The sequence below is a fragment of the Cephus cinctus genome, unplaced genomic scaffold (assembly GCF_000341935.2).
Source record: "Cephus cinctus unplaced genomic scaffold, Ccin1 Ccin1_scaffold0126, whole genome shotgun sequence".
NCBI classification, from domain to species: domain Eukaryota; kingdom Metazoa; phylum Arthropoda; class Insecta; order Hymenoptera; family Cephidae; genus Cephus; species Cephus cinctus.
This window is the reverse complement of record NW_014332860.1, coordinates 630240-642726: the sequence shown is the minus strand read 5'-3', so window position 1 is coordinate 642726 and position 12487 is coordinate 630240. Positions and strand designations below refer to the sequence as shown.

At 42.9% G+C, this 12487-nt stretch overlaps 1 protein-coding gene across 5 annotated transcripts in view; it reads right to left on the bottom strand.

Moving 5' to 3' along the window:
• The window catches only part of LOC107262735 (heterogeneous nuclear ribonucleoprotein L), a 70208-nt gene continuing 57721 nt past the window's right edge, over positions 1-12487 (bottom strand). For 2 of the 5 annotated variants that reach the window (XM_015729233.2, XM_025080113.1), the window contains 5 exons: positions 2985-3077; positions 2404-2702; positions 2083-2306; positions 1749-2008; positions 1-1604 (listed from right to left, as the gene is read on the bottom strand). In XM_015729233.2, coding sequence (XP_015584719.1) covers positions 1465-1604; positions 1749-2008; positions 2083-2306; positions 2404-2702; positions 2985-3077 — 1016 coding nt within the window. In that variant the 3' untranslated portion in view covers positions 1-1464. Of the gene's footprint in view, positions 1605-1748; positions 2009-2082; positions 2307-2403; positions 2703-2984; positions 3078-3553; positions 4833-12487 lie in introns of those variants that run through there. The other 3 variants (XM_015729234.2, XM_025080115.1, XM_025080114.1) reach the window with 2 other exon arrangements.

Here is a 12487-nt window from a genome sequence, read left to right as displayed (position 1 = left end):
TTTTTTTTTTTTTTTTTTTTTTTTTTAATAGGAACAAAGGAAGCGAATCGGACGATAGTATCCCACAATAAAATTTCTAAGGAATACGTCCAGCATTTACTCGTATGGATCGTTTTCACTTAGAAATATTGATATGTATCCGATGAATGCTCACGGAGAAGGAGCAATCAATGCTGCACAACGTCACAAGACGCTAAAAAGACGACACGAGATGCCACAAGAAGAATTATGTTCCATTGCCGTACATGCAGGAGTCGTAAAAGTGTCATCCGGTAAACAGGAGAGGGCACTCGCAAGAAAGAGTGCAGGAGGAGCAGAGTTCATATCATCGGAGTTCCTGTGCGTGCGTCGAGCTGAGAACTCCGATAAAAAGCGATGAGTCACGTTTACAAAATCGCGATAGAATTATAGTGTACATGCGATAAAAAGCTGTGGCGTTAATATACGATTGTGATTCGTGTACAATTATTTTTTAATACGCATCATATGTATAACATGGTTACGAATGCGTGTGCGTTTATATAGAGTTATTCATAGTAAACGCACCAGCCGGTGGTGCTTTTATGGTGAATAATTCTGTATAATGTGTAAGTTTGCGTGTGTTTAAACATATGCTTTCTAAATTTTCAGATTGCTTCAAAACAGTCTTGACTTACTCTTACGCTCTTCTGCCACGGATCATTTTTCCATTAATACATACATATATCCGCTTATCACCGGCCCGTTACTGCCTTCTCTACACGACCGAGGATTCAAATCGAGCAAGGATATGAAGAAATGGCTGAACAGCCGAACTAAGAGATCGAACGTTGAAAGGGTTGAAAGTAAAAGAGAACATTGATAAGAGGTACGTAGGTAAGAAATAGGATAAACGGCGAACCGTACTAAACGATAGGAGTATATAGGAGGCCTCGGTTCTCATATATCAGTATTTTGTAGTGAATGTCTGTAGGTGTACCGTTAATTCTCTCGTTCCCCTATCATTATTAATTTACGTTCTATCATACTCTCAAGTTCTTGTATCTCGAAAAGTTCTTGGTCCTTGTAGCGTGTTAGCTGCGTTGTGTGTCGCTTATAGATATGGGAAACGGCCGCTCGGTCAATCGGTCGTCAATAGGTCGGCAGAAAATATAAGTAGGCAGGTCGATCAGTCGTGAGGTCGTTCAATTCGTCAGTCGGTCTTCCGGTCGGTCGGTCAATCAGTCGGTTGGCCGAACTCTCTCAATACGGCCAAAATGTTGGTAAAGGTGGCGGCGGTGGCGGCGGTACTGCAGAATATAACGCAGGTGTTGCAATGAGGAGACAGGTAGGCGGTAATGGTGGAGGCACGGGAGGCAAAACAGGGGACAGGGTGATTGCTGCTGCGGCTGGATGCAGGGCTGTACCCGTCGGGGTACATAATGGGTGCAGGGCGAGAGAGGGGCGCTGGCGCTGACGCTGACGCTGGCCCTGGACCTCGCCGTTCTATTCCGAGTCTTGCTGCATTTTGACGTGGCCATTACCGGCGGAATTGCTCGATGTGCTTCCACTGCTTGGTGGGAAGCTCGTGGGTATGGTGCGTGACGAGGAGAAGCATAACTTCATGATGTAAGGGAATTTTCCATCTACGCAAAAATTTAATTTTTTTCTTTTACAAGACGCTTCTTCCTTCTATTTCCTGATCCTTAATTTTTTTTCTTTATTATCGATCCTCAAGTACAAGAAACTCTCTCAAGTTGCAGGACGATTCGATTATCTCAGATACTCACTGCTATTCTCCAGGGCGGTGTGATTGCACTCCATAATAGCGGCAACCGCGATGCCGACGCTGCTGAACTCGATCAGGCCCGAGGACGATCGTTCTGATTTCAAAGGGAAAAGTTTCACCGTTGTCGGCGCCTCGATTCCACGTTCGATGAAGACGCGATTCACCGTCTCCTCGGTGAGATCGGGTGGGGTGTTGAAAAAGTGAACTATTTTCGAGGGAGGCTGTATTCTGTTTTTGTTGGCCATCGCTGGATTGAGAAACCTGACGGTACGTGAAAACAGGATGAGTTAAGTACGATCTTCGCGAAGAAGATCGATATATGTAAGATCGTTCACCTGTTGTTCTTGCTACCCGTGAAGTCCTTGAAACTTGCTGTTTTGTCGGGGAGTATGTAAGGATTTGTGACGTCAGACAGGAAGGCCTGTTTCGAGAATCCAAGCTGCAACTTTCCATCAGTCCCGATAGTAACGTTATTTAAATTCTGTAAACACCTCTCGACAGCTATGCTATCTCCCATCTGGATCATTGCGCAGCCTTCTTTTGTCTTGAGGAACTTCACCTGCAATCAAAAAGTAAATGTCCCCGCAATGTAAGACAAATCCACAGTGCCATCCAGCAACATCAACTATCAACTATGAAAAGTCATCAGACTCTACCTTTGTCACGTTTCCGTAGAGGCAGAACAAATTGAAGAGCTTGTCGGTATTGACTTTGTCAGGTTGTAAACCATAGACCATCATCACGGAACCTTGTGTACTAGAGGGCGGAGTTTGACCCAAAGTGGGTACGTAGCCTGGCCGAGGCGGCGTGGGATGTAACGGTTCTCGGCCACCAAAGTCATTTTTGAGCCCGTATCTTTCGGCATAGGGTTCCGCGTAAGTGGCTGGACCGTTAAAGCTTTCCTCGAAGCGGTCGTGTCCGGAACCAGGTGGAAATGCCACTTGTGGCGTCGAGCCTGAAATAGAAATAAAGAAATATATTCTTCTTTCGAGTAACAAAAATTCACATTACTATACGGTTCCGGCATTCGTCGTCGTATAGATAAACGTCCAACGTTCGAGTCCCTACAGTCTCTGATGATATAATATTTAATAGATAAGTCGAATATACGTATAGCAATGCAAGGAGCGTGGGTGATCAATGAACCCTCGAACATGCTAGTTGAACACTGGAGGATGTTATTCCTTTAGCCGGAAAGGAAGCTAGCCAGGTAAGCTTGCGATCCTCTGAGACTCACCATAGGGCTGTGGCGCAGCACCGTATCTAGGCTCTGCCAGGAGAGGAGCCGGCCTCCCGTTTCCCGTCGTGTCGTTTTTGTGTGCACTCGAGCCTGCAACACGTACAATTCCTGACATCAGAACACCGATTCGTATCGGGCGAATGGATATATTGTGAGAATAAAGGGTTTGCCATTGAGCGATATCTCGGAAGGAGAAATCCTTTTTTGGGCAGAGATAACGTTAGATTCTACAGACTCATCCAATTAGGAAATACCTCTGTAGATACGCTACTCTTGTACATCAGGATGCCATCCTACAAAATTAATGCACAGTGATCCTCGTGAAGAGCGGATGAATTTTCTTCCCAATCAATAAAGATACTTTATTATATTTATATTCTTTTTGACAATGAGTTATGAGTTTGTTGATTCATACCGCTGTCACATTTTTGTCATATAAGAACGACAAGCCTACCGGTAGATTGCGCACGCGATCTCCCATGCTCCCATGGCATAGTAATCGTAATCCAACAGTATACAGACATAAGAGTATATTGAGTAATATCAGGCTCTATCTTTTATTATACCTTCCATTTGCGTGCGGTGGTCAAAAGGAATTGGTAGTTTTGCTAGGGGTGCCGTGTACGGCTGGTGCGGGTCGGCGGGTGTCTCTCGCGCTGTATCGACCCCCGACGTACCACGCAGACTAGCACCGCGCAGCCCATAAGCTATATACATATATAGCTATATACAGTAGAGGGATGTAGTACGCGTTACAGCTACGAAGCCCTGAATTCTATAAATCGGAGTTTATGTTTCCTGGTTCTCTCTACAGAGAGCGCACCTGTGCACCCTTGTGTATTGCTCGTCACTGCCGCCGACCATCAGAGATCCCTTTAGGTTCCCCGTGCGTTTAATAAAATAAAAGTAACAACAAGGGAGTCGAGAATCGATTGACTGTAAAATAAATTATTTCAATCACGTGGATGACGATTATGATTTATCACGTATGATTGTCCAACGTCCGTGGAATCTTGTCGTGCTGCCCTTGGTTATTGTTACATTAATCTGTGAATCAGAAGTTTTCACGCGTTCCACTGTACGAGAATATGAATCTTTAAAGAGCCAGTGGTTACCGTCACGGCAACTTTAACATTCTTTTGCGGAAGCAAAGCGTCGTCGAGGGAGTGGAAATACTTTTGTACTGGCGAAATGCGAGTTTGACGGAAGTTCGTCATAACGTCCTTTTCAATTATTTTTGTCACGATGCTCGTTACTCTTACTCGAGGCTGCGGCTTGGCGCCGATGACCTCTTCGCTTCCTCGCGAACTGCGTCTTCTTAATTATTTGGCCAATTAGCGATTGCCGCGTTATTGGCTGCTCGGACGCAAATCGAGGGTGAAACGAGGACGAGAGATCGGATGGGGGCCGAGCGCTGATTAGAGGTTGGCAACGTGTTGGCGCTAATTACTCCCGTTAAATTTCTGCCTGCGGCTGTGATAATTATACAGGAATGTCTGAGCTTGCACCTTCGTTCCCGATCACGACTGTCACGGGAACGTGGAAGTCATCTTCTTACGGGTAGACATTCATCTTCGACAGAATCCAGGAAGTGAAATTCGTGCAAGTGACGTTAACGAGACTAGCGCGAAAATGTACATTTTTCTCTTTCTCTCGTCAGTACTCTACATGAATCTCGATGACGATGCCGACGAGAAGTTGCTGAACGTAGACGTTGTCTTCGTCGCTGCGATGTCAAGAACTTTTGTTAAACTTCACCACGGTGACCGATTGAGATATGAATAATAATTTAAAAAAAAAAATACATTTTATTTTCAATTCTCGTAGAACCATCCCGATGAGATTAAACAGCATTTTTTTTTTAATTTTTTTTTTTTTTTTTTTTTTTTTTTTTTTTTTTTTTAAGTAGCACATACTGACTTACCGTTCTGTTGGCAACTTCAACAATAACGGAGTACTCCGTCCAGACCAATGTCTCCGGACAGGCTAAGCCGTAGACCTGCCTAAGCCTCACTCACCGGCCCTGACTTGTCCACTCGTATCCATCATCACCTCAAGTCAACAACGAGAAGGCTGCATCTGCACACAGACAAACATTCCAACATAACACCTCTGTTCCTCCAATTCCCGGCACTGTCAACGGCCACACGTCCTTCTCTTGAACTGGAGTTAGTCAGCCTTGATTTGTGGTGTGGTTTAAGCGAGAGATTAACTAGCCGTGTGCGTAATTTTTAGAGTAATAGGTCTTTTTGTATTTGAATTTCTGTTACCTGGATATGTGTATGCACATAAATATATACATACATACGTATATATATTTATTTACATATAGATCTGTCCCTCTCCCCCTCTCTCTCTGGACACACACACTTTTCATATATATATATACACACATACACATAGATATGAGATTAATCTGTATCATATCTCAGGTTTTTTTGAAAATTTGATTTTGGCGAGACGGTAGCAGTGGTTGATTGAATGTTTGTCTGTGAGTGCACTGGTAGCCCTTGCAATGGCACGTAGTCAACATATAAGGATCTCTTATGATACTTTTTTTTTTCCTCAATATACTCTCTGTTATATATTACATAGTTTTTGCCAAAAGTCTTTCGCTACGACGTACTACTTTTCGTTTCGTGGTCGATGGTTGGTAGGTGGAAGGTCCGGCAGATCTACGGCGTATGTGTGACATATGTGATTCTTGTGGAACATGTGCATGCTGTCTCATTAACGTATATATTGTCTTCTCTCCCGTTCTACGATATTCTCCCTCTCATATTCTCTCCGGGTTCTCGCGCTCTCTCTCTCTCTCACTTTCACTTTTTCGCCCAGTCGTTCCCTCTCACTCTCTCTCATTCACCCTCGAGAAAATCTTCTGTCAGTTTGTTGTATCCGCCGTAACTGGTGATGCGTGACTTTTTCAAGAACCACCTTATCTTTCAAAACTATTTTCTCCAATTCTTCCACCACCATCCGGCACTCTCGATTAGATAACAATTAAATATGCAAGTACAGAATTGAATGTTACGTCTTTTCTAACCTGACGTCACCGACTGTCTAACATAATTTCTCATAGAATCCGCTTAGAATTTTCTAATAGCCAAAGACACGTGTCAATTTTAACCCTTCCGCATTCCGTACTGAAAATCTTCCCAAATTCTAACCTCAACTAACTGTGGATATACCCTAACGTCACAATGTAATCCGTCTATCACCCAACGAACCGAGCAATGAGCTATCGTCACGATATTACACGAAAACATGTTTTCGTGCTTCGTGCAAAAAAATTCATCTCACGATACTAATGCCATCAATCTCCCTTTCAATATGCATTGTCCACCGCACGCAATTGGCAGCTACTTTACCGATAATACGTCTCTTGCGTCTAAAGTCAGAGTTCAGTCTGCGTGATAAAAAATTAACTAGGCAGCTACTAAAAAAAATTTATATAAAAAACGAATTGCCCACTATAATGGATAACCATGAAAACATCTACAACGATCTTGTTTCTCATGCGCTTTCGAGAAATTAGATGAACTTTAATACTCAGATGTTGCAGGAATGATTACGCGAATCGTCAACCATATGAAAACATTGCGAAATGCCAATTGCTCCGAGGATTTTTTTTGGAATTGTAAATACATAGTTTGGAAGTTTTGAGAGAACGAGAAACTTTTTGCACGTTATGTGTACTTTCTGTCGGATTAATGGGAAAATTATAATGAGATCAATAGGGAATATTCTTTACGCATGCAATAACCGAAAACCCCGCATCAGATGATCGATCCAGATGACGTACGACAATGGATGATTCCATCATTTCAAGATTCTGATATATGTCCATCACTGTAACGGTTTCATCATTCAAATTCAGGCAATTTCTTGAGAAAGAAAATGTTTATTGTCACAGTAAACGTTTCGTATTTTCATTCTAAATGTCTACCCGATATATGCTTGTATATTGAATTCAGGGGAACAATTGGACTTCCGGTACAAAGCACCCTACTATACGCGATAGTTACACTCCGAAGCATCCTGAAAGTGAGCCTCCCACCTACTGACAGCCAAATTTCTCGTTAAGAATAAATACAAAATTTAAATAATTTTCATGATAAAACGCAACACTGTGTTAAACAAGGAATGGCAATAGGTGACAGAAATAGATCACGCATCCCCACGTCATTAACAGAGAGAAGAAAACTCGAAGCGAGATTCGTTTGTATAGTTTTGTTGTTCTTGTTCTTTCGATTCCGTTTAATCATTTCCGGGCTTTCACGAGTGTTAGTATCATCTTGAGGATATGAAGAATTAATGCAGTATTCAGTATTCTCGTATCATATCTTCTTGTAGTGTCTTACAATTAGATTCGTTTCTGTCTTATATTCTGTTAAACTGTATCTGGGTAGTAGGTGGTAATACTAACAATAAGTAGTATTTTGGTGGTGATGGTGATGATAGTGATGGTAGGTGGTGGTGAGTCTCGCCCCGTGCCGAAGGTACCGTTCTCCGCCAAAAGTAATGTATTAAATTGTGCTTGACTCCCTGTGAAACATGTGTCCCGATGCTCCGATGCTCTTAGGTTAGGTTGGTGAAGGAACCAGTCGATTTCGGCGTGTCTGCCGTGCGATAAAATTCCTATGGAACCACTGTCGATCAAAACTGATCCTCGGGAGCATCCTGTATTTTTGTGCTTTCGAGTGTCTGCGGCTACACATGGCAGAGCCGGTCGGGCTGAGCCCAGGTTGTTCTGAGCTTTAAATATGTAGATATGCATATATGATATGTGTGTACAACATAGTTTGAAATACATACATATATGATAAGCATATATCGTGGGCCGAATCGTATATGAATCGATAAGCATCGAGTTCACCACCGATTCCTAGGCACATGTGTTCCAAGGTTTGTTTTATTTTTGTTGTTGTTTGTTGTTTGTTTTCTCATTGTTGTTTGCTTTGTTGTCGTGCGTGCATGCATGGATGAATCAGCCGTTAGTCTTGAAATTTATTAATCTCCAGCCTTGACTTATGTTTTTGTATATACAAGAATACAGAAGCGTCACGGAAAACATCCTGTAATTAATATTGGTATTTGCTATGAAAAAAATTCATAAATATAAGATTAAAAATGTATGCACGTGCAATTTTGCATATAACAACGTAATCCGTGTTAGACTATCGTGTATACGGTGAACTTGGGAGGTAACTGTGAATATCGAGATGCGCGTAACGTGTAAAAATTTTTATCGTAAATTACTTTGTCACGTTATTTAATCGGAACGTGCAAATGACGGCAGTGCCACGCTGTAACAGTGAAGCGATCAGCGTGGCGCGGATATGATGTTGGAATGTTTAGTTAGCAGGAAATGAGGGTAGGATAACGCAGAAAGCGTTATTTTACATGCTTGTCATTAATAGGCGCATACACCTTCCTGGAAAGAAGAAAGGAAATCAGGTGACTTACTGGTAATTATAATAAGATTCTATTGATAAAAGTACCTTTATCAACTTATCCTTATTACGATTAATAATAGGTATCGTTTAGTAGGAATTCTCATGAGAGCTGCGCCTGTACTTGACAGGACATTTTAATGGACACGACATTGGGTAGTGACCCAAAAGATTGGCTCTTTCTTTTCTTTTCTTTCTCTCGTTCTTCAGATCGCAATATCCTGCGCATTCGAAATCCACCGTCCCTTTCGGTAAACTACGTAATACGGACTGAGGCCGAATCTGAAATATCGATGGGAACACATCTTGCAGCTTTGCGCAGAGTTAAACATCTTTCGATACACACAGCTGTCCAAGTCGGAGGCTTCAGGAATCCTCAGTCGCGGCAGAAGTTGTCCAGGATTCGGCGAGAGAGTGAGTCAGTGGGCAGCAAGTGGCAAGTATAGAGCGAGACGCTCCTACTGATATTTATATTACAGGTGACAGCTCGCAGAACATCCAATATGACGATATCGTCCAAGGTATCGACCCGCAAATGAAAATCCCAGGAGGAAGGGAATGAGTTCCAATCGAATTATCGGGCAATTCTTGTTAATCGAAGTGACGCCACGTTCGATGCGAGTCCAATTTCCTCACGAGCGGAATTTTCACCTCCTAGGCGATATACCTACACAAACGCTTTTTTGAGATCGTGTAGCCGACTAAAGAGGACTTCCCAGTGGGCCGTGCTATTCGGGCAATGCGAAGGGATGACTTCGTTTCGTTGCCGAGACGGCGCGAAGTCGAGAACTAATCTACTAAATGAGGTTAGAAAAGTTGCCATTGGGAACTCGAAGGGAACTACGTGGATACCTTCTATCGGTAGACTACAACACGCTCGGCTTTACTTATTTCTTTCACGATCTTCCTACCCGGCAGATTGGACGTTAAGAGAGTCGATTGTAAATCCGAGTAGGTTTCTCTGATCCAATAGGCATCTGCAAGTGACTTTAACATCTGCCAGTGCATCTTCGAGACTAGTCCTTTCGATTGCAGGTCGTACTCGCAGCAGGTGTGGGAAACGTTAAAAATCTAATAAAAACATAACGTAGTCTCCGAAACAGCCATATGTCAATCCAAAGAATCATAAAGCAATACTTGCATCGAACGAATTCTCGTGTGATCCATTTTGACACTACAGGCAATAGCTGATCTCAGCGAGTCGACTTTTGTCAGGCACGCGCAATTTCCCGAAGGCGCGCTTCTCATTTCAACGGGATCCTTTGGAATCGTACGAGCGCACTATGAAACGCCATCGGGATGCGGATGGGAAGATTGTAAGCGATCGACGGTATTCCCAAGATTCGGCCGTGCTATATGAGAGCTATATAGGTACTCGCTTGGGTGGGTTCCTGGGCATGGTGCATGGTCCGGAAACGGAACAAAGACTCGATTTTATATCGCTTGCGTGCGCACGTACCAAGCTCCTGCTGTCAGCGCGTTGGGACCGGAAAAAAGCAGTGCTTGCCTGAACTATACCGACAAGAGGAATACGTGCTCACTTTTATGATCAAGTCATAGCATTGTTCAAACATTTCCATCAGACAACATTTTTAATTTTTACTTCATTTTTGCCCCATTTAGATGTCCGTTAGAAAACGGAAAACCGGGCTGAGTTATTTTTACCATGAAGAGTACCATTTCAGTTTCAAACGAACTACGACTTCTACTATCCATATATGTACATATATGTATACACATAAATATAGTATAAATGCATAGCTATGCATTTGTACTTCTTCGAAACTGCAACTTTCTTCGAAATGCAAAAATCACGGAGTTTCAAGCGTTCCTCCGCGTTACTAGGCACAGTGACTATTTCCTTTGTATGAATATACATATAAAACGACGAATGGTCCTAGGAAACACAAGAAGATGCTGAGAACTGCCTTGGACATGCACTCTGCTTGAGAAATTACTGATTCGCTATAGATCGAGCAAAACCAGAGGAATTCTCAGCGAAGACATGACGTTCCCGCAACAGAGAAGAAGGTGGAGTCTACATATCGCGTGGGTTTTAGGTACTTGGTGAAGCGAGACCGGCAGCCAAGATTGGGCGGTCTCAGTGACTGACTGGCCAGGCTGCCGCAAATCTTCCGTGAAGTCGGCACTTCTACTCAGGAATCCTAATTTGATATGGCACCTAGGCCTCGAGCCTGCCACAACGGCAAGACGAGTTATTCGCATAGAACAGACGGAAATATCGTTTTATTGTTGCCCGGGCACGCGCCTTTGGATCTTTCTAAATAAATTGAGATAACCGTCTTGTCCGACAATATATAGAAAGAGAGATGGATGGATGGAAGGATGAATAATTGGGGTAGACAAATGCCACGGGAAACCCTAAGAATAACGTATTGTCATCTGAATAACTAAGCTTGAATTGCAGATTACATGCACGTTGACGGTACGTAACAATTTCCGTGGTCAGACTCAACTTATTGTTAGACACCTGATATCGAAGTCTGAGGCAGCTGAAGCGCGTTGTCTATAGTGACTACATATATTAATCTGCCTCTTTTGCGTTCCCCTGGGTTCACGTGCGACCAAGAAAGAATTGGGTAACATAACACGGGACATTGCTCATTAAGGATTTAATCCCTGATTCGTCAGCTGGATATGTTTTGAAAACTTTAGAGCACGGATATTACGTAAAAATCTATGCTGGTAGCATCGAGGGATCAAACGAATAAAAATAAAGGACGCTCGTGTGAATGAAATTCTTGAAAAAGGGATACTCTTCGAACAGCTCGTCGAAATCTTTCAGGCAAAATATATCGTATGTTTCTTTGCTATCTTTGACTAGTTGTCAAAACTAGAGCGAGCATTAGCTCCTCTCTTGTTTTCTGAGGAAACAATCTAGCGGCCGAGTTGATTGGTCACGAACACATGATACAACGGTATACGCAATATCACTCGGTTCCCGTCAGGATATATCTGTATACACGTAGCCATTATTACTGAAAAGAATATGTCTGATGCGAATCAGTTTGCTGGAGTTTGCACCAGACAAATCCAAAACGGATGCAATCTTTATGGTAATGTCGAGACACTCTGAATCAAACTTATCCACTTAAATGCCATATAACTTTGAATGTAAATCAAGAATCCTTAAAAAGTTACAGCCCGATAACAGATATGGGGCATCTACTCGATTTCTCATTCTTCACCCACATAGCTGGAATTTACGGTTATACAAATTTAAGAGACACAATCGTCCTGACGATAAAACAGCAAGAAGTTGATACTCAATGCAGCGCAGATAGGACTTTTTGGGCACTGTAAAGTGGACACATCTTTCAATGTTTTTCAGCGTGATTTTCGTACATTTGCGGATATTCATGGAAACATGTTTCACGTGATACCATTTGCAAGAATGCCCGTGAGGATGTATATAGGCAACTCTAAAGGAAAGGAGTATAGCTTAAAGTGGCATCGTTTTGATCAAGTTGAAAACTAATTTGATCCATAGGATAATATAAAGGTATACTCCTGCCGTCGGAGGAGACGTGGGTCGTGACGTTGAGCGTCCAAAGGATTTTAACTATTCATTATCGTAACCCAAATGGAGAATGCTTAACGGGACCTAGTCGAGTTAAGGCTACCGAGAACACGAGGGACTAACCTAACCTAAAGGACAAGTTCGAACGTTCGTCTTACGATTAGTTGAGTCCAAAGTAATGAAACACCGCGTAAATAGAATCGCCCTCTTAAGGCGGGTTTACACCAAGCGAGCATCCACTGCGAACAGTGTTTGCGAACAGTCGCGAGCAAGACGCTCGGGCAGTGTAAACACCCGGCCGCACCGAACACCGTTGCGCTGTTCACGAATGTTCGCGAACATTCGAGCTCGTTCCGCGACTTGTCGGTAAACCGACGAACCGTCAAAGGATTCACTGTTCGTTGCTCGTCCGGTATGAACAGTACCTAGGTACTATCCGCAGGAGCAAGAGCTGCCGGTGATTCTTTTCAACGCTTGAGTACGTGTTTGTATTATTGCGCCTTCGT